The 27,777-nt window shown below is 36.4% G+C and overlaps 1 protein-coding gene across 6 annotated transcripts in view; it reads right to left on the reverse strand.

Moving 5' to 3' along the window:
- Positions 1–5,997: 5,997 nt before the first annotated feature.
- BTBD8 (BTB domain containing 8) overlaps positions 5,998–27,777 on the reverse strand; it is a 123,998-nt gene continuing 102,218 nt past the window's right edge. For 5 of the 6 annotated variants that reach the window (XM_078451670.2, XM_078451669.2, XM_081796416.1 and 2 more), the window contains 5 exons: positions 26,506–27,217; positions 26,167–26,251; positions 25,166–25,305; positions 20,547–22,844; positions 10,111–19,264 (listed from right to left, as the gene is read on the reverse strand). In XM_078451670.2, the coding sequence (XP_078307796.1) occupies positions 18,798–19,264; positions 20,547–22,844; positions 25,166–25,305; positions 26,167–26,251; positions 26,506–27,217 (3,702 nt within the window). In that variant the 3' untranslated portion in view covers positions 10,111–18,797. Of the gene's footprint in view, positions 6,966–10,110; positions 19,265–20,546; positions 22,845–25,165; positions 25,306–26,166; positions 26,252–26,505; positions 27,218–27,777 lie in introns of those variants that run through there. The other variant, XM_078451671.2, reaches the window with a different exon arrangement.

Below are 27,777 nucleotides of genomic sequence, written 5' to 3' on the forward strand. Positions count from 1 at the left end.
TTTAAAGAAAAAAAAGATATTTAAAGAAAAATAAAAAGTATACACCATGAAATAAAAAAGAGAATGGTAGAGGTCATAAAACAATTTTGGAAGCTGGAAGCAAAAGAAGGAGTGACAATTAACCTAATAAATCCAAGATTAACCTAATAAATCAAAGAAAGGTAAAGCCTAACTCAGCAGTGGGGGGAGTCAGAAAGCAACTCAGAACTCCCAGAGGCTTAGAAATTTGTTTCAGAGTTTCTGGTGTATCAGAGGTGTGACTTAGAGGCAGAATTATTGAAAGCCTGTTTTTTTTTTTTTTTAACGTTTATTTACTTTTGAGACAGAGAGAGACAGAGCATGAACGGGGGAGGGTCAGAGAGAGAGAGGGAGACACAGAATCCGAAACAGGCTCCAGGCTCTGAGCTGTCAGCACAGAGCCCGACGCGGGGCTCTAACTCACGAGTTGTGAGATAATGACCTGAGCCAAAGTCGGACGCTTAACCGACTGAGCCACCCAGGCGCCCCTTGAAAGCCTGTTTAAGAAGCATTCAGAATCCAAGATGCCCTACTCATAGCCAGGTGACTCCTCCTCCCTGACTTCAGCAAATCAGAGGTTATTTCTCTGGAGAGGGTAGTCTGATAGTCTTTGACGGGGGGACTATAGGTGCAACTGAAAGCGGATTTTGCTAAAAACGGGAGGATAAGAGAATACATACACACAGAAAGTGATACCCTCTTCCATAATGTACCATAATTGCTCTTAGAATGTTGGTATCAAGGTCATTTCTTCCAGGCAGGAGATAGGAAGATTTTTATTATATGAGGAATCTAAATAGATTAGATGAAAAGACCTCAAGATGCTGACAGTGGTGTTTCACAAAAAATGGGCCCAATCAGATTATTCTGCCAAGAAGACTACCATCAACAAGCCCAACTCACTTGCATATAATTTCCAAAAAATATTTGAGTCCCTAAAATATGAGAAAAAAGCCAAAGAATGCCTCTAATTTCAGTCTCTAAAAATAGACACAAAAACAAATAGAAAAAAGCAAATTGGGAGAAACTCACTGTGCAGAGTATGAAACTGTAAAAAAAATAATTTATACCCTCAGATGAGGAAAATACTGCATCCAAGGAACAAGAAGAAAATACTATTAAGAAAAATTTCAATGTACAAAATAAAAAATAAAATAGCAATAATGAAAATTCAAAGCTGAATGGAAGCACTGGGAGACAAAGTTAAGGAAATTCCTCAAGAACTAAAGGACAAAGAGATTAATTTGAGGGAAAAGGTATTAGTGTTCCCATATCTAATAACAGGAGTTTCAAAAAGACAGAACAGAGAAAATAGAGGAGGACAAAATCATTGAATCAATAATCTAAGAAAATTTTCTACCATGGAAGGACATGAGTTTCCAAACTGAAAGGGCCTCCCACATGTGTAGGACAATGGATGAAAATATACCCATGTAAGGTACATGGTCATACTATTTTATAATATCAAGGACAAAGAGAAAGTCCTAAAATTCTTCAGACTACTTACAAAAATAAAAACAAACAAACAAAAAAACAAGAATCAGAATAGCATCAGACTTAACAACAACACTGGAAATAACATATTCAAAAATTGGAAATAAAATTATTCCCATTCAAGAATGTTATATTCAGTTAAGCTATCTTCTAAGTGCATGGGTAGAATAAAGGTGTTTTCTGGCTTTCAAGTTCTTAAAAATTGTGCCTCTCATGGATCCCTTTGGAGGAAGTACTCCACCAAAACTAGAATATAAAACAAAGAGGAAGATGTGGGACATAGTTAATGGGGAGTTTAATGAGGAAAGAAGTGAAGGAATCCTCATGTTGAACATGAAGGGAGATCCAGGGGGACAGCTTTACAGAACTCCTAGAGAATAAACTATCCAGACTGGAGGAGGATAAGTTGAAATGAATGAGTCCTTTTTTAGTTAGTTCTGTGCTTTTAAACTCATTTGACTTGGTGTGCAAAAACTTTTAATAATATTAAAGACTCATCTATGTTTTACCTATTTATCTTTTTTTTAATTTAAATCCAGTGTAGTTAATATATACTGTTATATTGCTTTCAGGTGTACAATATAGTGATTCAACAATTCTATACATTACTCAGTGCTCATCATGATAAGTGTACTCTAAATACCCTTCACCTATTTCACTAAGTTGAAATGAATGAGTCCTTTTTTAGTTAGTTCTGTGCTTTAAACCTCATTTGACTTGGTGTGCAAAAACTTTTAATAATATTAAAGACTCATCTATGTTTTACCTATTTATCTTTTTTTTATATATACTATACATTACTCAGTGCTCATCATGATAAGTGTACTCTAAATACCCTTCACCTATTTCACTCATTCTCCCCCTACCCACCTCTCCTCTGGTAGACATCAATTTTTCATATGGTGTTTTTCCTCTGACTGATTTATTTCATTTACATTATACCCTTTACTAGATCCATCCATGTTGCTGCAAATGGCAAGATTTCTTTTTTTATGGCTGAGTAATATTCCACTGTGTGTGTGTATAGTCACACACACACACACACACACACACACACACACACACACACACACCATATCTTTTCCATTCATCTATTGATCAAATCAAATTAGTGTTTTGTTTTCTCTGGGTAAATACCCAGTAGTGAAATCACTGGATCAGGAACTTCTGTAATGTTTTCCATAGTGGCTGCACCAGTTTGCATTCCCACCTACAGTGCATGAGGATTCCTTTTCCCCCACATCCTTGCCAACACGTGTTGCTGATGTTTTTTATTTTATTTTATCCATTCTGACAGGTATGGCGTTGATAGCTCATTGTGGTTTTGATTTGCATTTCCTTGATGATGAGTACTGTTGAGCATCTTTTCATGTGTCTGTTGGTCATCTGTATGTCTTTGTAGAAATGTCTGTTCATGTCTTCTGCCTGCTTTGAATTGTTTTGGTTTTTTTTGGCATTGAGTTTTGTAAGTCTTTATATATTTTGTATACATATCAGACATGTCATTTTCAAATATCTTCTCCTATTAAATAGGTTGTCTTAGTTTTGTTGATTATTTCCTTTGCTGTGCAGAAGGTTTTTATTTTGATGTAGTTCCAATAGTTTATTTTTGCCTTTGTTTTCCTTGTATGTAACTGTTTTCATTTCTCTTGCTGCTTTTAAAATTCTCTCTTTATAACCACTTTTAACCATTTTCATTACTATGTTTTGGTGTGGGCCTTCTCGGTTGATTTTGTTCAGGGTTCTTTGTGCCTCCTGGATCTGGATTTCTGGTTCCTCCCTCACATTTGGGAAGTTTTCAGCCATTATTTCTTCAAATAAATTTTCCACCCCTTTTTCTCTTTTCTTCTTCTGGGATCCCTATAATGAGAATGTTAGTATGCTTGATGGTGTTACTGAGTTCCCTAAGTCTCATTTCATTTATTATTATTATTATTATTATTATTATTATTATTATTATTTTCCCTTCTCTCCTTTTCAGCCTGATTGCTTTCATTACTCTGTCCTCCAGTTTACTGATCTGTTCTTGTGCTTCCTCTAGTCTATTTATTCCATCTAGTTTATTGTTTATTTCCTTTATTGAGTACTTCATCTCTGATTGGTTTGTTTTATGTTTTCTCTCTTTGTTAATGGTCTCACTGAAGTCTCCATCAGATATATTACTCATCTCTGTTTCATTTAGGTCTCTTGCTGTGATTTTGTCCTGTTCTTTCATTTGAGACATGTTCCTCTGTCTTCTCATTTTGTCTAATTCTCTGTGTCTGCTTATATGTGTCAGGAAAGCCAACTATGTCTCCTGTTCTTGAAGATACTGGGTTTATGAAGAAGAGGTCCTGTAGTGCTCTGCAGTGCAGTATCTCCTGTTCACCAGAATCTGCTGCTTCAGAGGTGTCTTCTATGTGTGTTGCACGTGCCCTGCTGTTATTGCCATGCTGCTTGTGCCTTCAGTCCAGTCATCTGCCTTGGTTCTCTGTGCCTGTTGTGGGCAGGGTTTGGTTCCTGTGTTGTCATTGGGCCAGTCTGGGGCCATCTTGGGCTTGAGTTGAGTCAGACTAGGTATTTGCCTAGATGCAGTAGCATGGAACTTCAGGGTGATTTCCCTGTGTTGTCCCCTGTGAAGCTTTTTTAGGTGGGCAGGGCCTGCAGTCAGACCTGAGGTCTACCCCCAGTACACTGCTGGGGCTGCAGTTGGACTGGTATATGTAGTTATCTTCCCCTCTCTCTGGGACAGGAGTCACTTTGGAGTGGTACTGGCCCCTGTTGGGACTGCTTATACACTGCCAGACCCGTGACACCACTTTGGATGGTCTCTTGCCAAGGACATATTGAAGGGGGAAGGTCTGTAGGACCACATGAACGCAGGGTGCACTGTGCCAGCAAGGTCCACAAGGGACCTGCATCTGCTTGGGACTACTTCTCTGAGGCTGGCCAGGTTGGAGGGAGTAGACCTGCAGAAGTGCAAAGGGGTGCTGTTAGCAAGCTAGGTGGAGAGTGATGGCTCCGTGCTGGTTCCTGAAGGTGTTTTTGTATTTAGGCTGTGGGGCAGGGGAGGGAAATGGCACCTACTAGTTCTTTTGTTCTTGGGGAAAGTTCCCAAAGATCCCTGCCCCTCCACCACATGCTCAGTGATTAGTAAATGAATCTTCCTGTATACCTCAAGTGTTTTGTTTTGTTTTTTAAATTATATTTATTTTGAGAGAGAGATGCAGGAGGGGCAGAGAGGGAGGGAGGGAGGAGAGAGAGAGAGAGAGAGAGAGAGAATCACAAGCAGGCTCTGCACTGTCAGCACAGAGCCCAGTGCACGGCTCAAACCCACGAACTGTGAGATCATGACCTGAGCTGAAACCACAAGTTGGACACTTAAGTGACTGACACCCAGGAGCCCCTACATCAGGTTTTAACTACTGCTTCTATGCTGTATCTCCATGTGGCTCTTTGCTGTGTTATCTCTTTAAAGGTGGGGACTCCACCCTCCTAGCTCTCCCAGAGCCCAGCCTGCTGATTTTTCAAGTTCCAGATGTTAAGCCCCACTGATTCTTAGGCCCTCTGTTTTTCAAAGCCAAATGTTATGGGAATTTGTCTTCTCCATGTGGGTTCTCCATGACTGGGGTGCCTGGTGTGGAGATCTGGTCTTCTCCCTTCTCCACACCTGCTATGTCCCTCCCTCCCACTTATAGTTCCACCCGACCGTTCAGCTCCTGATTGAGTCTCTGCCCTTCCTGCCCTCTTTGATGTGGCCTCTTCTTTACATTTGGCTGTGGAGAGTTGGTTCTGCCAGTCTTTGGGTCATTTTCTGGGTAATTACACTGACATGGGTGTTATCTAGTTGTATCCATGGGACAAAGTGAGCTTAGGATCCTCCTACTCTGACATCTCCCCTGAAGTCCCTATCATCTCTCTTTTTTAAGTTTATTTATTTTAAGAGAAAGGGGGGGGGGTGGGTAGTGTGCAGTGGTGGGACCATGGGAGATGGAGAGAGAGAGAATCCCAAGCAAGCTCTGTGCTGAGATCATGACCTGAGCTGAAATCAAGAGTCAGACACTTAACTGACTGAACCACCCAGGTGTTCCCCTATCATCTTTTTTTTTTTTTTAATGTTGATTTGAGAGACAGGGAGAGAGAGAGAGAGCATAAGCAGGGGAGGGGCAGAGAGAAAACGAGAGAGGGGGAGACAGAGAATTCGAAGCAGGCTCCAAGCTGTCAGTGCAGAACCCAATACAGGGCTCAAAACCATGACTGTGAGATCACAAACTGAGCCAAAGTCAGACACCTAACTCACTGAGCCACCCAGGTGCCCCCTTATCATCTATCTTTTAAAGACACAAAATGAGATTCATCTTATGTGTCAATTATGTGTCAATTACACATATGTGTACCTTATGTGTCAATTACAATAGCTACAATTATGATCAAAATTGTTAGGAAAAATAATTCCCACCATTTTAAGTTTTATTAAAAAATTTTAGTATACCAGTAATTAATATATTTTAATTTCAATTTTATTTTTCTTAAGTAAATGCTACATCCAATGTGGGGCTCAAACTCATGACCCCAAGATCAAGACTTGCATTCTCTATGTACTGAGCCAGACAGGCACCCCAATACATTCCTAATGTAAAAAGCAGAAAAAAAGAGTATAACAAGAACACATTCCCAAATCCAGAGCTAACTACTACCAATATATTGGTATAGTTATCTTTAGTTATATATTCATATGTATGATAAATAGGATTAGGTCTGACTGCATAGAAGAGAACATTCAGTTAATAGTAGTTGAAAATGCTAAGTTTAATATACAAAATCCTCTTCCCTCATGTAATAGCAGTCCAGGGTTGGTCTGTAGGTAGTCCAGGGTTGATACAGTGGTTTCATGAGGTATTTAGGGACCCAGATTCCTGGTAGCTTTCCATTCTGCTATCACCAGGGTGTGGCACTCACCCTTATGGCACATTTATGCTCCAGGCAGCTTGACAGGGAAGAAGAGAAGGAAAACCCAACCTCTTTAGATAAACTTTTAGAAAGTGCTACTCAACACTGTTATTTCTATTTCATTGGTCAGAACCTGGTCACAAGGTTATAATTAGCTGCAAGTAAGGCAGGGAAATGTAGTATTTATTCCGAGTAGCCAAGTTCCCAGCTATAAATTCAGGGTTCTACAAGGAAAGAAAAGGAGAATAGATACTAGGGTAGGATATTAGTAGTTGCACCAGTCAGGTTGTCCAGAGACAGAGAACCAATTGGAGATACATAGTAAGAGATTTATTTTAAGGAATCAACCCACAGGATTGTGGGGGCTGCCAAGTCTGAAATTTGTACATCAGGTTGGGAACTGAGACATGAGTTGATGCTTCAGTCTTGAGGCAGAATTTCTTCTTCTCCAGAAAACTTCAGTTTCTGCTTGTAAGGTCTTCAACTGATGGATGCGGCCCAGTCACATTATCAAGGATAATCTCCTATACTTGGTCAAGTGATTATAGAGGATAAATACATTTACAAAATACCTCACAGCAGCACCTAGGTTAGTGTTTGATTAAATTACTCAGTACTAGAGCCTAGCTGAACTGACACAAGAGACTATCATAGCAGTCTTTATCATAAATAGATTATACTATATATACATATATATACACACACACACATTAATATCTCCTTCATTTTACTGTGAGCATTTTGCAAATCAGATGTTCTTATAAAATATTTATTAGTGGTTTAATATCCCTATATACTGAAATAAAATAACATTTATTCCTTTATGTCAAGACTTTAAAAATATACACATATGAGTACGTGTATGTTTTCAACTATTTCTGATTATTCATTAAGTTTCTAGAAATGAGATTACCAAGTCAATGATTATAAAGATTTTTATGGCTCATATTCCTACTGCCAAAGTGCTTTCCAGAAAGTCTGCACCAATTTACACTTACACCAACAATACATGAATGTAATGCCGATGTCACTGTACTCTAGATATCATAGGTTTCATAATTTTGTTTATCAATTAGGCAGATGAACATGTTTTGTTTTGTACCTCTTTACTACTATATAAAAAATTTTATCATTCACTGTATTTTTATTGATCCTTTCTATTTTCTTTAATTAATTTTGTTTGTACCTTTTGCCTAGTTTTCTGCTAGGCATTCTTCTGATTGATATATAAGGTATTTATATATTAAGAATATAAATCTTGGTCAAATTTCCTGCAAATATGACTCCTAATTGCTTCTCTAGTTTTCTATTATGAAATATTTGGAATATAAATTATGTAAAGGAAGAAACTATATATACCTCAACTTTTCATTTAGGGTAAACAGTTGAAATATGAATAAAGATATAATATTATTGGTGATTAAAATAAAGGGAACTGAAACATGAAAATGAGATTATTTTCACATACAAATGAAGCATCACTCCCACAGATGACTCAGGTAACTAGTCAGTCACATCTTTACAAAAATGTACTTGGTAAAACTGACATTTTTTTCCCTGAGAATTCTTACACATGTAATATTTTTCATTTAGTAGTATTACTAATTTTAGAATCTACTGACTGAATTGTTGTTTCTAAGATGTCACGTCAACATTATGTTCAAGTAAGTTTTGAAATGATCAGTAATTTTTAAGCAACAATTTATGGAAGATGAAACTAACCAATGAACTTATGATTTTTTCCTGCTTCTAAATAAATTTAAAAATTTAAAAGGCAAATAAGGGTGTTATATCTCTGATGGTAATAATAGCTGCTTGACAATGACATGGTACAAATAAATCTGTGTGGTAGTATAAATTGACTCAGGTATTTGTGCTACATATGACAGCCCAAAATATTTTCATTTCCTCCTTAGTAATTTTTAGATTTTCTTATCTCATTGACTATGAAAAGCACAATCATCCCACACACTGTTCTTGAATTGAATTTAACGTAATCTTCCCAGAATTCTAGCTTGATTTTCAAAATTAAGTTGAAATTGAATTCCAAGCAGTTATCTGATTTGACCAATAATTTAAACTTGTATAGTATAGTAATACTTGGAATTATTTTTCTACTTTCATATATTTCAATTGGTTAATTGAATCCAATTAGTTCCAGTAATTTTTTAAGCATCTAATTTGTTTTCATTTGTAATTTGTAATTAAAACGGGTTAGTGGATATTCACTTATTTTACTTATAATATTCTCACTTATTAAATATGTTACTGAATCTATATTTTCAAAAACCTTTTATGGTTTTCTAGTGCTTTCATTTATTTGTTTATTTTTGAGAGAGAGAGAGAGAGTGAGTGAGTTCAGGAGAGGGGCAGAGGGAGAAGGAGAGAGAATGTTAAGCAAGCTTTACACCCAGCACAGAGCCCAACGTGGGGCTCGATCACATGACCATGAGATCATGACCTGAGCTGAAATCAAGAATCAGACGCTTAACCTAATGAACCATCCAGGTGGCTCTCTATATGCTTCTTAATCATGAGTCTGGTTAAATACCTTTTTTTTTTTTTTTTTAAAGTTTATTCATTTATTTTTGAGATAAGAGCACATGCATGCACAAGCAGGGGAGGGGCTGAGAGAGAGAGGGAGAGAATCTGAAGCAGGCTCTCCACTGTTAGCACAGAGCCTGATGTGCGGCTCAAACCCACAAACTGTGAGTGAGATCATGACCCTCAGGTCATGAGGCCAAAGTCAGAGCCTTAACCAACTGAGCCACCCAGGTGCCCAAACATCTTTTCATTGTTTACCAGCTGTTTGCATTTTAATTTTTGTTAAAATGAAAAAATTTCCCCCCACTTTTATGTTTTGCTTTTCATTCTGTCTGTAGTATTTTGGGCATATATTAGTTCTAAATTTTATTTATTTTTTAATGTGTATTTATTTTTGAGAGAGCGAGCAGGAGAGGGTCAGAGAGAGGGGGAGACACAGAATCTGAAGCAGGCTCCAGGCTCTGAGCTGTAAGCACAGAGCTTGACATGGGACTCGAACTCACAAACTGTGAGATCATGACCTGAGCCGAAGTTGGGCGCTTAACCGACTGAGCCACTCAGGCGCCCCTAGTTCTAAATTTTAAATAGCCAAATTATCAATCTTAAATTTTTTCAGAGTTTCATATTTTTGAGGTTCATGTGCTTTCTTATTTTAGGTTATATTAAGGGTGCCTCAGTGGCTCAGTCAGTTAAGCATCTGACTCTTGATTTAGGTTCAGGTCATGATCCCAGGGTTGTGGGATTGAGCCCCATGTCAGGTTCCAAGATTAGTGGAGCCTGCTTAAGATTCTCTCTCCCTCTGCTCCTCTCCCCTGCTTACATGCTCTCTCTTAAAAAAAAAAAAAAAAAAAAAAGTTGTTGTTTAAAAAAGAAAAGATTATATGAAAACCCTATGTATGTTTTCTTATAGTACTCTTTTGGTTTCATTGTTTCAAATTATTGGTACCTATGGAGACAATGATATTATTTTTCTATATTTAATCTATTAATATGGATGTACTATACAAATAGGTTTCCCAACATTAAATCATCTTGCATTACTTAAATAAATTTCCACATATTCTATATTTCTGAACCTTTTAGGAATTTTGCATTCATTATTATAAGTGTGATACTATTCCATAATTTTCTGATTTATGCTATCTTTAGTCAGCTTTTGGTGATAACACTACGGTGGCTTCTTTAATTGCATCTGAGGGCTTTTCTTTTTTCTCCATATTCCAAAATGAAAGATTCTGAATGTTTCCTCAGTTTCTTCCAAGGCATATATTTTCTCTTTTTAAGCCTATTTTGGTAATTTAGATTTCTCTAGAAGTTGTCCATTTCATCCAGGTTTTCAACTCTTTTGTATGTAGTTGTACAAAACAGTGCTTTATCATTTTATGTCATTTCATCTCTAATATTGTGTATTTATGCTTTTCTCTCCATTAAGCTAGTGTGTGTTTTTAAAGAATCAGCTCTTAGAGTTGTCAGTTTCAACTCTTTCTCTGATTTCTTTTTAAGTTTATTTTGAGAGAAGAGAGAGAGCATGCATGTGTGAGCTGGGGAAGGGCAGAGAGAGAGAGGGAGAGAGAAATCCCAAGAGGCTCAGCTCTGTTGGCATGGAGCCTGATGCTGGGCTCAATCTCACAAACTGTGAGATCATGCCTGCGCCAAAATCAAGAGTCAGGCACTTAACCGACTGAACTACCCAGGCACCCCTCTCTGATTTCTAATTAAGTTCCACTATTGTTTGTATTAATTCCTTTCTTTTGGATTCTATTTGAAATTGTTTTTCTAACTTCTTAAACTTGAGTATTGTTCTTTATAATTCACTCTAAATCAGAAACTATAAGAAAGTACTTTATTTACCTTCTTGACTTTAAAGTAGATTATGGATGTTTTGAGAGTTGCATGGATGTAAGTAAAAGGATAATTTTGTAAGGATGTTAGGGATCTTCTTTCCTAAACACGTAATAGTTTAAATGTAGATATAAATTCAGGGTGTGTGGGTGGCTCAGTTGGTTGAGCATCTGATTTCAACTCAGGTCATGATCTCACACTTCGTGGGTTTGAGCCCCTTGTCGGCTCTGTACTGACAGCTCGGAGCCTGCTTAAGATTCTGTGTCTCCCTCTCTGCCTCTTCCTGCTTGTGTTCTCTCTCAAAAATAAATAAATAAACATTAAAAAAATGTAGGTATATTTCTATTTCAATTTTTTATATAATTCTCTTGCCAGGCTAAAATTGAGCTTAAATGGGAAGAAAAGGGATAAACTTCAGTACATTTTATATGAAAACTCTTTTAGGGAAAAATATGTCATTGTGTGAAGGTATTTTTCTTAGTATTTTTCTGACTTGGAAATTACTTAATTTGTTGGGACATAAAAATATATATATATATATATATATATATATATATATATATATATATAAATGTAGAATCAGAATTGAATTGAAATTCTCAGAATTAAAATTCTTATGCTAATGTTGGCTAAATTTGGAAGTGGTTAAGGAACCACTCTATGAAAAATGGATCATGGACACTAAAAGTAACTCATGCCTTATTAACATGATAGAAATGTATACTTCTCATATCTAACTAAGCCAGATTCAAAGTACTCTTGGTATAAGAATTTACAATAAATTCTTGGTGGCTCAGTCGGGTAAGCGTCCAACTTCAGCTCAGGTCATGATCTCACAGTCCGTGGGTTTGAGCCCTGCATCGGGCTCTGTGCTGACAGCCCGGAGCCTGGAGTCTGCTTTGGATTCTCTGTCTCCCCTCTCTCTGTGCCCGTCCCCTGCTCTCTCTCTCTCTCTCTCTCTCTAAAAAATAAACATTAAAAAAATAAAAAAAAATTTACAATATGAAAATAATATAAATATCACTGGAGAAGAGTGTATAAGTAATTCTAAATTGAAAATAGCTCCTGCAATAGATCATTAAACTAAGCCAAACCAAGTTCCCACTTCCACCTGCCCAAATTCCCCCCCAAACTAGCAGAAGATGGGGTAGGAGTAGAAAGGTCATAGTTTGTTGGGTTTCTGAATTTTCAAAGACATTATATTGTGTCTCAGTTGTATCTCAAATGCAACATGTCAAAATTGAACATTTTTTTGTATGTGTGTGTGTTTATTTGAGACAGAGACAGAACCTGAATGAGGGAGAGGCAGAGAGGAAGACAGAATCTAAAGCCGGCTCCAGGCTCTGAGCTGTCAGCACAGAGCCTGACGTGGGGCTTGAACTCACGAACAATGAGATCAAGACCTGAGCCAAAGTCAGATGCTTAACTGACTGGGCCACCCAGGCGCCCCTGACATTATCTTTTTTCTAATCAGGAACCATCAGCCTTCCATTATTTTACTTGTTAGAATTATGGAATATGGGGAGGGAATCAGTTTTATCCCTTTTCCCAAGTCTTTACTCTCACTTGGCAACCACATTTTGTTCATTCTGCCTCCAGTTATCTCTCAAATCCATCCTCTCATTTCTATCCTTGCTATTACTTCCTAAGCTTGGGCCTCATTTTTTTTCTTTAATTGTTCCAATGACCCCCTTACAGGTCTTCCTTTCTCCAGTCTCTTCTTGCCCCAAAATATTTTCACACTATACAGCTAAAGTAATCTTAATAAAGGCCCTATAAGTATTTGCCTTTTAAACAAAATTTAAATATTTTTGCCTAACTGGCTTGCTTATAGTCCTTAGCATGGCTTACAGGGTTCTTCGTGTTTTGGCTTGCCTGTACTTTTCCAGCTTTATTTTCCACTGCTGTACCACATGAATTCAATGCTTCAGTTATATTAAATACCCGAGGTTCTTTGAAGTGCCCTGTGTCAGCACTCTTTGTGCTTGATCCCACTGCCTCCTGCCTCTTCCTTGATGGTCCTAATTCATTATTTCCAGCTTCTTAGTTTCAAAGTGCTTAAGTTACTTCTATCTTAAAAACAAACTACCACTGTCTTCATTTTAGTCAGCTTCCTTGAAAGAATAAGTTTTACTTCTTTACCTTCTGCTCACATTTCTGCCCTTCCTTCTACTCTAAAAAACACCAACGGACAAAAGCTACCAGTAAAATCATAATGTCCAAATATAATGAACTAGTCTAGGTGTGCACCTTGACATCGCAAACAGCAACACTGTTAACTACTATTACTCACCCCAAAACAAACAAACAAACAAACCTACTTATTTTTCTGTGCTTTGTAGAACACATGGAAAATATATGAGTTAAAAGGTAAAAATAATCAGTATCACTTAACCATAACCACCATTAACATTTTTACTTATTTCCTTCCAGTCCCTTTTTCCATATACCTGTAAGTATGGAAAACTGGGATATTACAAATATATATCCTGGGTTTTTTCTTTTGAGCATCTTCCCTTGGCATTAAACAGATGTTTTGCAAACAATTGTAATCATTGCATAATGTGTTATAGATGTACCATAATTTATTTAGCCTTCCACTACTGTTAACATTTAGCTAGTTTTCAATTTTCACTATTGTATCTAGGTCTCAGATTCTTATTCTTTAAAAAAAATTTTTTTTTATGTTTATTTAGTTTTTGAGAGAGAGCACAAGTGGTGGAAGGGCAGAGAGACACAGAATCAGAAGCAGGCTCCAGGCTCTGAGCTGTCAGCACAGAGCCCAATGCAGGGCTTGAACTCACAGACCAGGAGATCATGACCTGAGCCCAAGGTGGACGCTCAACCAACTGAGCCACCCAGGCGCCCCTCAGGTTCTTATTCTTAATGGGAGAGCCCTAAAAGGGAAAGGACTAGGTTCAGATAGGAAGTTATAAACATTCATGATATAGATCGCCTAATTACTTACAGGAAAGGTAATTTATATTCCTGTAGCAGCATACGATTATCCCAAATTTATCATTCTCTTGCTAACACTGAATTTTTTAAAAAATCCTTTCAGTTTGATCAGTAAAAATAGAATGATTTCCTTGATTTGCCCTTCTCTGGTTAGTAGTGAGATTATACATTCACCACTCTCCCCTCCTCACCTTAGCTTCCTAATTCTTTTACTTCAGAATATTCCTTTTCAGTCTCCTTCTCAGGCTTTTCTTTTTTCTATTCCACAGTGTTTTGTCCTCAGCCCTTTGAATGTCCCACAGGCAGATCAAACTCAGTATGTCCAAAATTAAACTCATCCTAAGATTACTTCAGTTTTTGGCTAATGACATCATCAACTACCCAGGCACCCCAGTCAGAGACCTGAGTCTTTTAAGATGACTCCCTCCTCTCATCCCCATGTCAGTCACTAAGTTTTTCCAACCCACATCTTAAATCTCTCAAATATGTCCACACCTCTCTATCTCCACAGCCATTGCTCTCGTTCAAGCCTTGGTTACTGTAATACTCATCACTGGTCTTCCTGCCTTGTCACCTTCTCCCTTCCATTCTACATACTGCTTCCAGAGTGATCTTTCTAAAGTGCAAATCTGATTGTGTTACTCCCTGGACTCTACATCCCCATCCAACTTTATCCCGTGTCCTTACCATCTGTTCCCTTCTCTCCAGCCATATGGAACAACCAGAATTTCCCATTGCCTCTCAACTCTTTCTGCCAAGAGTATGCCTCTTCTTTTGCCTTGTGAACTCCCACTAATCCTAAAATAGTACAGGAGCCTATCCAATTATCTTCCCATTATTTCCCTTTCCTTTATGCACTGACTACACTTTATACAGAACCTTATTATGACATTTAACATTACAATTTCATAATTTTTGTTCAATCGCTCCCTCACTAAACTGAGATGCTCTAGGACAGATACTATGCTATTCATCTTTTTATCCTCAGCACTAGCATAGTTCTCGGAATATCGTAGGCCCTCAAATATGTGTGGAATAAATGCTATTTTTGATAGCAATTATAAAATTCCTTTCCATATTCTCCCACCATCTTAATTATCTACCAAGTTCTATAGCCACAATCTGTAATGTCTTTGTTACCAGATCCTCCTCCGTTCCCCATTTCTAAGGTTGACAAAACTATTTTAATTGCAACCTGGGATTTGGGGGCTTCTCCAAACCAGGCCGTCTTCACTAGTGCTGACAGTTATCTTTCTGAAACACACCTGGCTTTGTTGCCTAACTCCTTAAAAAACAACGTTGATAACTACCCATTGTGATTGTAGGTGGTTATTTCCTCAAAACATGGAAAGCTTTTCTATTTAGAGTCAAAAATAAATAAAACGGGATGCCTGGGTGGCTCAGTGGTTAAGCGTCTGACTCTTGATTTCAGTTCAGGTCATGATTTCACTCTTCATGCGTTAGAGCCCCACATCTGGATCCAAGCTGACAGTGCTAAGCCTGGTTGGGATTCTCTCTTTCTCTGTCTCTCTCTCTCAAAATAAATAAACTTGAAGAAAAAAAAAAAAAAGAAATCGTTGTTAGAAAAATAAGTAAATAAAGGAATGCACCATGGAAGGAGACATAATGTCTACTAAATCCAGGGTTTGGACTAATCAAACACAATAGCATAGTTTTTTAATAACTTTAAGAATCTAACTCCAGCTCAGCCTTTCCTACCACTCTTCCTCCCCATCCTCAACACACATCATGGTCACCATTCCTTAATGCACTGTTGTGTCCAGAATGCCCTATCACCAAGCAAATTCTTACTCATCCTTGAAAGCCAGCATCTGGTTACTTGATTGCTCCAAGAGATGGTATAAAGGGGCTTTAAATTGTTTACATAATCTTTACCAGTCCTCCAAAGCAAGCCAAATCAAAATAAAAATAAGATTTTCTTGTTTTTGGCATGGACAATTGGGACTTTTTGCAATTTCCAACTATGTACAAAGGCATCCTTTAAGAACATACCTATTTTTATCAATATATAACATACAATCTAAGTACAAGCGAAGTACTTTCTATACAAGTGCAGCTTCAAGCTAAGTCCCCTGGCCTACACTTCCAACTAGATTGCAGTCACTAAGCCCTTTATAGAAATTCTGAAGGAGTCACGGAATATTAGTTGCTCTAAGAAGCTTTCTCTAATCTCTTCCTCACAAGCTGTTGTGTTCATGGCTTCTTCCTCTAGGCTCACACAACTCTGACCATATACAACTGTTATCTTACCAAACAATAGTATAGTGTATTATTTCTCTTTTAGTTTCTTCCATTAGGGTAGTTAATCCAGGACTCTATATTAGTTTCTTCATGTGAAAAATAAAGATGATAAGACAAATCTCATAGAACTGCTGTGAGAATTAAATGTGTTAGTGCATATTTAAAACACTTAGCATGGTATCTAACATATAATAGGAGCTAAATAAATGTTAGCATCATTTTTCGCTTTGTGTTTGTTAAATCATGAAGTACTAGCCCGAAGAGTCCCACAGTAAACAGACTGGTAGAGATATCATACACAAAAGAGCATGATAAGAAAACACACATGTCCTGAAATTACCTAAGAGGTCACTACTTAAGCAAAATGCCTTCCCTATTACCTGTTTGCAGATGTTACATGAAATTGAATGGCTTTTTAATGTCTAGTAGTTTAAGAACAAAGTTTTAAAGACCTTATAACTGAGAAAGAAGTTTCATTTATAAATTGTTGAACTTCTGAGGTATTTATTAAAAATAACACATAAAAGTAATTTCTCATTTGGAGAAAAGGAAAATAACATAATGTCTTGGGAATTTGTATGGTTTCTGACTCTATCATACATTACTTCTTTATGTTACAAACTACGTATAGATATACATCCTCTCAGGCTTTATGATAAAAATCAAATGACTATGTTGCGTGGCAGAAATAACATCAAATTAAAATTAAGGAATATTAGATTGTAGCCACAAATCAGCTGTGGGACCTTGGGCAATCTTTTAATTCCTCTGGACTTCAGAGTCCTTTTTGGAATCTGAAGGGATTAGACTAATCTCTAAATTCTCATCCAGCTTGAAAATACAACGTTCTTATAATACTACTATATTTTAACCTTTCTCTTACATGGTTTTTCTCCTCACTAGAAACTGAACTCTCTTTTTTTGGGTGGGGAGCAGGAATCAAACCCTATTTATCTTTGTACCTCAGTGCATAGAACCAATGCCTATTTCTTGACTGTTGGAATGAATGAGTGCCTCCTGCAGAACTTGTAGTTTAAAAAGGCATAGCAAATTTATGGTATAACAGGTTAGTGGCTAACGTTAACATAGTCATGTTATTATATAAGAATAACAAATGACTGTGCATTCATATGATTGTTGATATTCAATATATTCACTCTATGTTTAATAATTTGTTGAAAACCATTATTTAGAAAAGGAATTAGAAACAAAAACTGTTTTTCCTACTTTTGACATATTTTAGAGAAATTATGAGTTAGTTACATAGCTTTGAGAGAAGTTAACTCCACTAAATTTCATCATCCTAAAGGCAGTGTCTACTAATATCAAGTAGGTATCCAAGTGTTCATTCTCCAGTACCATTTTGTAGAAGATATTTTTATCTTTGTCTTGCTACCAGAATTACAGACTGAAAGACAATCTAATCAAGGAAGTAAGAATCTAGAATATATAGACACGTGGAGAAAACATACATGCGTGTATGTGCCCATATACACACACATGCAGTTTAACTCAGTACTCAATTGCCTCGTGTACCTGTTTTATTTTTTTTTAAGTTTATTTATTTATTAAAAAAAATTTTTTTTAACGTTTATTTATTTTTGAGACAGAGAGAGACAGAGTATGAACGGGGGAGGGTCAGAGAGAGAGGGAGTCACAGAATCTGAAACAGGCTCCAGGCTCTGAGCTGTCAGCACAGAGCCCGACGCGGGGCGCGAACTCACGGACCGCAAGATCATGACCTGAGCCAAAGTCGGCCGCTTAACCAACTGAGCCACCCAGGCGCCCTTAAGTTTATTTATTTTGAGAGAGAAGAGAGAGACAGAGTGGGGGAGGGGCAGAGAGGGAGAGACAGAATCCCAAGCAGGCTCTTCACTCATGCACAGATCCCAACAAAGGCTTCACAAACTGTGAGATCATGACCTGAGCTGAAATCAAGAGTCGGACGCTAAACCGACTGAGCCAAGCAGGCGTCCCCCTCATGTACCCATTTTAAAATTAATATTTAGTGCACGTTTATTGCTGGGACAGTCCCAAAATATCTCTAAGTGGAATGGAAAATGAAGAGCGATTAACTATAAAGAAAGTCTATCTAGGTAAAACAAATGGACAGTTTTCCCACCTCTTTTGAACGAGGGCAGATATCTCTTTTTGGATATACCTCAAAAAGAGTTACAAGGGATTCCATTTCTCGGTTTTAGTAACAATGTGATTGAAATTTGAGGTACATGTATTTCACAATTTCCTGGATCTGCACTGTTGGGAAAATGAAGGGTTTTTCTAATATTCACCTGTCAGGGTCAATCACACAAACCTGAGTTTGAATGTTACTCACTGATTAACTCTACATAAATTGAACACAAGCACAATAGGTTTTTTATTGTTAAATTACTGTTACCATATGCAGAGCAAAAAGTAAATGGACTGATCTACTTGTGCATTCACATTTTAAATTCTTGAATTATAAACAAGTGAACAAATGATCAGTTAGGAAAGGACAACTGAAGGGCTCGTTGTAAGTCCACAAATTTCTCTAATAATTAATAAAACATGCTCAAAAATTTTAGAAAACCATCTTTTTTCTACATGTGATATCATATTAATAAACAAACTATGTTACCTTAATAAATTAGAAAGACTCCTTCATTATTAAGGACAGTCTATCTCTGGCTAATGCAATTATTATTAGGATATAAGCATCAAAAATAAAGGGGGGGCATTGTTAAAAATTTTCCAAAGTGTTAATACTCTTAATGCTGAGTTTCCAGTTCTAGAATTGTCCATTCCCCTTGGGGTGAACAATCTTCAGAGGAAAAACTAGCCATGGTGATACTTGCTGAGGAATCAAGTGGAGAGGTTAGTTCACTCCATCTGTTCAAAGTGTCAACATGTGCTTTACCCTGAGGTTTTGAGCTGTCTCGTGCTAAAAGTAATGTCTGATTGATTAGATACTGTGCTAAATTTAAGTCTTCAGGAACAGAATTCGTAATATTTAAGTTTGAATCCTGTTCAGACAGCAGTTGCTTTAAGAGTGTCCAATCTTGTTCTGCAAAGTGCTGATCATCTTCAAAATCCATGTCTGTAACATGTGTTTCTGATTCCATTTTCTGCTCAAATGCTTCTACTACATCCATCTCATATATTGGAGAGAGGGTTTTTGAAGGCCGATGGTCATACATGTAGGTTTGTGCCAGTGTGTCACAATCATCTATGTATCCTGAAATAATTCATAATACTATACAATGTAAAAATTGCACATGTTGGTACCCCTCAGATTTTGTAGAACAATATTAAAACAATATAATAGTTATAGTCCAAAAAAACATAGAATGGGAAAAATAACATTTATACAAAATTGACAGGATTACTGAGGCATTTCTTTTTCTAAATTAAAAAAAAAATAAAACAATTGAAGGATGTTTAGCAGCAAAATCAACATAGGCAACTAACAATTCTCCATACTTTAATTTGAAACTTGTGATACAAAAAAAACAACAAAAATTACTTAAACATAAACATAGAATGTGCACATGTGTCTAATTCACTACAATAGAAACATAAAGAGAAAAAAAGACATGGTAATTTGATGGTGACTTTTAAGGTAAGTCAGTTCCAAAAGGGGAATAAATACATTTTATCTAAAGCCTTATTTGTATATTGCACATGCAAAGGAGGATGCAAGCAAGGACAAACAAAAAAGTACAACTTTAAAGAGTTCCCTCCCTATTGTTATGATTTTGCTGAACAAGGGCTATTGATCAGTATTTTTCTTAGTTCTGATATATAATAGCTACTCTGTCAGCCACTATTGCATATTTTAAATGTGAGTCATTAGTTCAAATTACTATAATAAGACAAACACACAAAACAATTAGACAGGAAATCATCTATACATATGAAATAAGCCTGGGCTTTTTTCATATATTATCATTGCTTCTAAATATAATCTCTTTTAGGAAATTTATCTTTTTACTTGAAACTTTTAGAAGTATAGGGATCCTGAAAGTCTTAATCTCTGTAAAATGTATATAAATTATAATAATTAATCTAGTTAAAATAGTTCAGTGCTTTTAGTTACATATTACTATAATTATTGCACAGCCCTCTTAGATATATACTAGCATAGTCCATAAATCATATTCAATGTATAATAAAATTTCTAATAGTCAAGAATTCTATGTTAAATTAGACATAAATAACTCAATAATAGCAAACTAAGTTTTTCTCTTTATTCTTTCATGTAAAATCTCTTAATAGATTAGTTCTAATAATCAAATTTTTACTAGATCTTAATTCCACACTAAGATTTTAAGTGAACAATAAAGAGTAACTAGCTAATTTCATATTATTAAGAAATGTAGGTTTTCATTTGAAATTTGAATCTGTTGCTTAAGTAATTACTCTGTCTAAATAAAATACAACACTCAGGGCTACATCCAAGTTAAAATTCTATAAACTCATTTTCTTATGTATTTAGCATTTCTATTTCTGTACATTACCTGCAGATAAAGCAATATTAGCTCTTTTGGTAGCTGTAGAATGGTTCTCTTTTACTTGACCTTCCTGAGGCAGAAGTTGACTCCGACAGGAGTCCAGAAATTTTGTAGAGCTGTTCTTTGGTATGTCAGAATTGGGTTCTCTTTGATGAAGCTCCAAATGACATGGTCTTTCTTGAGATTTTATATCACTATCTGAGAGTTTGCTGCGTTGCTGAAAGTCATTATCCACATCGCTTTTGCAATTTACCTTTCTATCTTCTGGAAGAAGCTGTCTACCTCCTTTGGACAGGACATCTACTGTGTACTTTTTTCCTGTGGCTGAAGTACTCTGTTTATCTCTTCTCAATGAGTCAGTACTACTGCGACCCAAGAGAGAGCTTTCGTTTTTATATACACTATTGCCTTTATCTTGTTTACATTCTGAAATACTACCCTCACTTCCTTGTGAGTACCTGGAATAGCAGGTCCTTCCATGATGTTCATGAGAAATGCCATCAAAAACATCAGGTGACAGAGAATCTATACAAGGCTGAAAAGGAGTATGGACTTCCCCTTCATCAGATCCTAGTTCTTCACATTCATCTACTGAAAGTAAAATGGATCTTTTAAAATTTTTAGTTGCAGAAAACTCGTGACTTTCATTTTCTGTTGCATCTTCAAAAGCTAAATTAATTATTCCCTGAAACTGCTGAGGAGCTGAGTTAGATGTAGAGAAATTTTCTCCAACATTTTCAGCTTCGGATCTTTCATCTTCTGTTTCATCTGCCGAGGAAGAAACCTGATCTACTTCCTGAGCAAACTGGACACTGCCTCGTAGAACATTTTCTTTTTCCCTAGGGTAGACTACTGTAGATCTAGACCAAATTTCTGGCCTTTTCCTAGGAATCTCATCATCGCTTGTTGAATTAATTTGGAAAAGATCATTACTACTTTGCTTTTTCATTTTCACTTCAATTCTTAAGTTACTATCGTATATTTTTAATTCTTCAGGAGTACTGGTATCACTGCTACTTCTCCCAAGAAAATCATGGCACAGCATTGTGCCACATTTAGAAATACCTCTGTCATTGGACCCGTCATCATCCTGAGACCCTCCAGCATCATAGTCTTCAGATCTGGGCTTTATGTCATCAGAGGATGTGGTAGCACTGCCAGTGTCAGATTCAGGACTCTCTCTCTGATGCATACCACTGGTACTCAAATTCCAATGACTCATGAATGGAACTTCTGGAGTTTCATGGCTCTCTGGAGTTTCTGTTGTTTCCATATCTTTAGGAGAAGTTTTTCCTGATATTTGTTCCAAAACAGACTTGGAGGAAATATCTGAGTCTGCTGTAGCATGTTTGATTTCACTCAAGTGACTAGGAACTGTCTGTTCTTCAACAAGAATTTTAGATTTCCTGTCATCTTGGACAGAATTTAAGGTACCATTTGTCCTTTCAGGAACACACGGTAAAACATCTTTGTCACATTTAATGTTTAATTTTTTGTTTGTATCTTTTCTCACTTCTTGCTTCTCTCTATCTGATACTGAAGGCCTTTGCTCTGCATCTGCAGAGTCTAAATCACAAACTGGATGAGAGTTCAGGGAGTTTACACTGGGATCTGAAATCGTGGATTTTAGGGCAGTGGTGTTATAAAATTTTGGATCTACATTATCACTCCCATCAGAATGACAATATATTTTAGCTGTCTTGTGCTGATGTGTTTCTTTGCTGGAAAATTTTGTTTCACTTTTATCTGAACATATCTGTTTTGATTCCGGTTCACATTTTGATTTTTCCAAATCTGAAATACTTTGGCATTCTAATTTCTCTTTCCCTTGATTGTTTAATGGCTTTTGTGGGTCAGGTATGCATGATGACTGGAATGCTTCTGTACTGCTGATTTCTAATGCGAGATTAATTAGCGGTTCATGAGGCTTCTGTTCAGAAATAATGTCCTTGTTTTTACTATCATGTACATCATGAAGCATGCTTTTTTGGACAACACATGTTTCATTTTTTAAAGGTCTTTGAGAAGAAGGCTGAGTTTTCAATGTAATCTGTCCAGGAAGCATTTTCTGTTTTGCATCTTTATTATTCAAAGCTTCACCTTTCTTAGACTGATTTAAGTTTTTAGGCATTGCCACTATTTTTGCATTAACCTTAGGCAAAGGTGTGTGTCCTTGCTTGACAATTTTTTTCTTAGGTGTTTGTTTGTCTGTAGTTGTACTGTGGTCCAATTTTGTCAAATTTTCATCAGACTGCCTTGAAGAGACTGAAGATTTTACTGAAGTTGGTGACTCTCCTTGAGATCCTAAGAAAAAAAAAATTAAAAATATATAATACACTTTCAATTTGTGAATAAAATGCAATACTTGTTTTTAAATTACTTTAGAAAAAATAAAATTAACAATGAAAATGATGAAATATCTATGATAATGGACAATAAAAGATTAGGAGTAACATGATAAAATAAAAAATAAAATATTTTTTATTACAAATACAGGAGGAATAGTCCAGCCTCTTAGCAAAATTATTTAAATAGGATCTCTCTTCCTCAAGAGCCTTGATCCTCATGTCAGAACTGGACTTGCATAAATTATGAGGGTGGAAAAACTTGATTTTCTTATATTAAAAGATCAGGAAGGGTCTTCCCCTTTAAGTTTTTTGGGGAAAAAAAGACTTGTGTTCCACACAGCTGAAAGAAGAATCAAGCTAAATATAAAATAGAAATGTTTAAGTTACTGCAGTTTTTTCCATCAAACACAAACAAAATTAATTTATTTCTCATAGCACGATCGTGATTATTATAGATCATTTGGGTTAACAACTTAGCTGTGCAGTGGCAACTAAAATTGGTAACTGGAGAGAAAGGGTTAATTTGGAGATCCATTTATTTACACTGGTTAAGTCCTAGTGATGACATTCTCAACATTTAAATCTACCAAACAGAACTGCCAAATCTTTTTAAATGTGTAATTTTTAGTTATTACTAGAACATAAATAATTTTTCTCTGGTTTGTTTGTTTGTTTATTTATTTAGGCAGCTCAAATGCATATTTATTTATTTATTTATTTATTTATTTATTTATTTATTTATTTTATTTTTTATTTTTTTAAGTTTACATCCAAATTAGTTAGCATATAGTGCAACAATGATTTCAGGAGTAGATTCCTTAGTGCCCTTTACCCATTTAGCCCACCCCCCCTCCCAGAATCCCTCCTGTAACCCTCAGTTTGTTCTCCATATTTATGAGTCTCTTCTGTTGTCCCCCTCCCTATTTTTATATTATTTTTGTTTCCCTTCCCTTATGTTCATCTGTTTTGTCTCTTAAAGTCCTCATATTAGTGAAGTCATATGATTTTCGTCTTTCTCTGACTAATTTCACTTAGCGTAATACCCTCCAGTTCCATCCACGTAGTTGCAAACAGCAAGATTTCATTCTTTTTCTTTATCCATCCACTGATGGATATTTGGGCTCTTTCCATACTTTGGCTATTGTTGATAGTGCTGCTATAAACATGGGGGTGCATGTGTCCCTTCGAAATAGCACACCTGTATCCCATGGATAAATGCCTAGTAGTGCAATTGCTGGGTCGTAGGGTAGTTCTACTTTTAGTTTTTTGAGGAACCTCCATACTGTTTTCCAGAGTGGCTGCACCAGCTTGCATTCCCATCTCCAGTTTATTTTTAAATTTACTTTCAGTATTAATTACCTAGCTCAAAATTGTTTTTAGGCTTTTACGAGCTCTTATCTACATGAATGCTTAATACATAAAGCAAATGAATTTTTTTTTAATGTTTATTTATTTTTGAGACAGAGAGAGACAGAGCATGAATGGGGGAGGGTCAGAGAGAGAGGGAGACACAGAATCTGAAACAGGCTCCAGGATCTGAGCTGTCAGCACAGAGCCCGACGCGGGGCTCAAACTCACGGACCGCAAGATCATGACCTGAGCTGAAGTCGGACGTTTAACCGACTGAGCCACCCAGGCGTCCCTTAATTTTTTTTTTAAAGTAGGTTTCATGCCCACCGCAGAGCCCAGTGCAGGGCTTGAACTCACAACCCCGAGATCACGACCTAAGTTGATATCAAGAGCAGGGTGCTCAACCAACTGAGCCACCAAGGCACCCCAAAACAAATTAATTTTTAAAATCAGTTATTAGCTTAGCAAATCATACAATCTGATCAGTATCCTTTCTTTCTTAGAACATAGCAAAACAATAGGCAACAGGAGGGAAAATTCTTCTTCCCTACATATCACAGCTTTCAAGACTGTACCATTACTATTTAAAGGGCTTATTAGTGCCTGTTTTGCACATGGAGTTCCTACAGTTAACAATGAAACTGAAGAAACCTGGGCATAATATATAAAAGGACCAAAAGTACAGATAAACCAGTGACTCCCTTAATTATTTCTCATAAAAGACAATAAAAACCAAACCCACACCCTGGTAATACCAAAATACTTGTCAAAAAGTAAAGTGTAAAATCTCATCTTTATAGTATGACACAAATATAAAATGAGTGAAACTATGTTATATTTTGTTTATTTGTTGTGAAAGTTCCAAATCAGAGTTCTGCTTATTCAATTTAAACACAGAAGTAATACCCAGGACTATTTCAGCTTTACCTTGAGTTTTAGCAAGATTAGATGAGGCATTTTTTATTCTCTGTTGAGCTGTAGTACATCCACTGCCATTTCCTCTTTTCTTTAAAATTGCCTGTGGTACTGGATCACTGTATCCTTTGTTAGTGACCTTCTTTAGCGCACTAAGAAAAATGATTTGCATTCAGTATTGCACTCAGATTCCAACACATGAACTTTTATTTTTTATTTTATTATTTTTTTAAGTTTATGTATTTATTTTGAGAGAGAGATAGCTCATGAGCAGGGGAAGGGCAGAGAGATAGAGAAAGAGAGAGAGAATCTCAAGCAGGGTTTGTTTTGCACTGTTAGTGCAGAGCCTGATGCAGGGCTGCAACCCATGAACTGTGAGGTCATGACCTGAGCCAAAATCAAGAGTTGGATGCTTAACTGACTGAGCCACACAGATGCCCCCAACACATGAACTTTCAAAAGACCCATATATGAAATATATTTTTTCTCAAATTAAAAAATATATCTTTTGTTCTAAAAATCGAAAAATCATATGTTCATAAGTCTTTAAGTTCATAAGCTTGTGGGTCAAGTATGATAAAGCAATGCATAATCAAGTGCCACAAGTGTAATCTATCATTTTGCATCCATAGTCATTCTGTATAAATATACTATTTCCTTTTAAGAAATAGTTTTAAAATATCATTGTATAAATACATTAAATTTTCTAACAAAAAAGAAAAGATATATTTCAAAAATATTTTTAATGTTTATTTATTTATTTTTAGAGACAGTGTGTGAGCAGGGGAGGGGCAGAGAGAGAGAGAGACAATCTGGCAGTGCAGATCCCAATGAGGGGCTTGAATTCATGGACCTTGAGATCATGACCTGAGTGAAATCAAGAGTCAGATGCTTAACTGACTGAGCCACCCAAGTGCCCCGAAAAGATATTTTTAAAATATTTAGCTAGAAGTCAGTATACAATTAACTTAGAAAAAGCTAACGTATAGGTAAAATAATGAAGGGAGACTTACCTGTTATTTATACTAGTTTCTTCGTGAATGTTTTTTTTATTTGAAGTTCCATTGGTAACTTTTGAAACAGGTCGAGATTTTACTGCTGTAAATTAAGAAACAGTGAGTCATGAAACAGAGAACTGAATATGTAAAAGTCATGCATAAATTCAGTGGTCAGACACTATATCCAAAATTAAATGTTAATGTGGGATGAAGTATGGTTTCTCAGTTTGCATGAACACACATAAATAAGTGTTTTTTGGCATTTCAAACTAAATAAACATCCAAACACAGAATCATTTTTTGTAGGAACTTTAACTGTCAGGAGCTATTAAAAGTGAGGGTACTAAAACCCACCTACAGTAGAAGTTTTGATACTTTCCACACTGTTTTTCATGGTCTGTCCTGGAGATTCACAACAGGACAGTTTCTCACTAGAAGCCTTCTCTTCTCCTACTGATCCATTTTCTTTTGGTTCATCCAGACATTCAGTGGAATTCAATAATTCCATACTTGAATTTGTAGATCTGCTGGAGGGCCCTGTGATGCTGAGGCATGGAGAATCCTTTCCTGTCACTTTCTTCAGAGGCTTTGCTTTGGCTTGCGCATTTAAGTTTCCAGTGAGTACCTTGGGTCTGGCGCCGGTAATGTGCCCTTCCTGATTTCTTACTCCTTTCCCATTTAATGAATTTTTCTGTCCATTTGCTGCCACTGCTGCTGATCTTTCCACAGCTTGTCTAGGCGACATGTTTGCTGACTTTGCATTATCACCGTTTTCTATTTGGGACTTTATTATAGCTTTGGGCTTTCCAGAAACATTTTTTCCCCCAGTTTTAAGTTCTTTTGTAACCTTGGATGCTGTTTTTGTACCACCCTTTTCCTTTAAATCATCATGCTTCAAAGTTTTATTTATAGTATTTCTGTTAGAACTTGATGAATGTCCAGATGCTCCTAATCCATCAGATTTCATCTTTTGCTTACTAGAGGGATAACTCCAACACTCCTTCTTGGTATTTCCTCTCCACGATTTGTTACTTATAACATCAGAGTCAGAAGCTTGTCTCCTTTGCTACAAAGAAGAAAAAATACTTTATAACTTGACTGATGTCTTTGACTTATAATACTTTGTTTCAATAAGCCAGTTTTTCAAAGAGAAAAAAGTAAAAATCACATTATGATATAAGACAGTTCAAAATTTGAATTATCTTTGATCATTTGAATGTGTCTTTGGTCACATTACCTTAATCAAATGTGAAATACAGCATAAAAAAATTAAAAGGCAATGTTATTTTAAAAAGGCATACTATTTAACTTTGTGAAGTTATACTATAGTAGAGATTAATACTGAAAGGTGTCACGATGCCTTTGGTCAATGATAACAATGTCCAACATTTTTTGAGGGTCCACTTCCAGGCTGTATGCTAAAATCCTTTTCATAGGTCATCTCACTTAATACTTACAACACTCCTGTGAGAGAGCTCCTGTTAACTCCGTTTCTTAGACAGGAAATTGGGGATTAAGGCAGGTATGTGATTTACCAAGGTCAAATGCTGATAAGGACGGAAGTAGGACTTGAGTTCATGATTAACTGCTTTAAGCCGGCAGTCATCTATATGGTATAATTTGAGG

The sequence above is a fragment of the Panthera onca genome, chromosome C1, assembly GCF_046562875.1.
Source record: "Panthera onca isolate mPanOnc1 chromosome C1, mPanOnc1 haplotype 2, whole genome shotgun sequence".
In the NCBI taxonomy this organism is placed as follows: Eukaryota; Metazoa; Chordata; class Mammalia; order Carnivora; family Felidae; genus Panthera; species Panthera onca.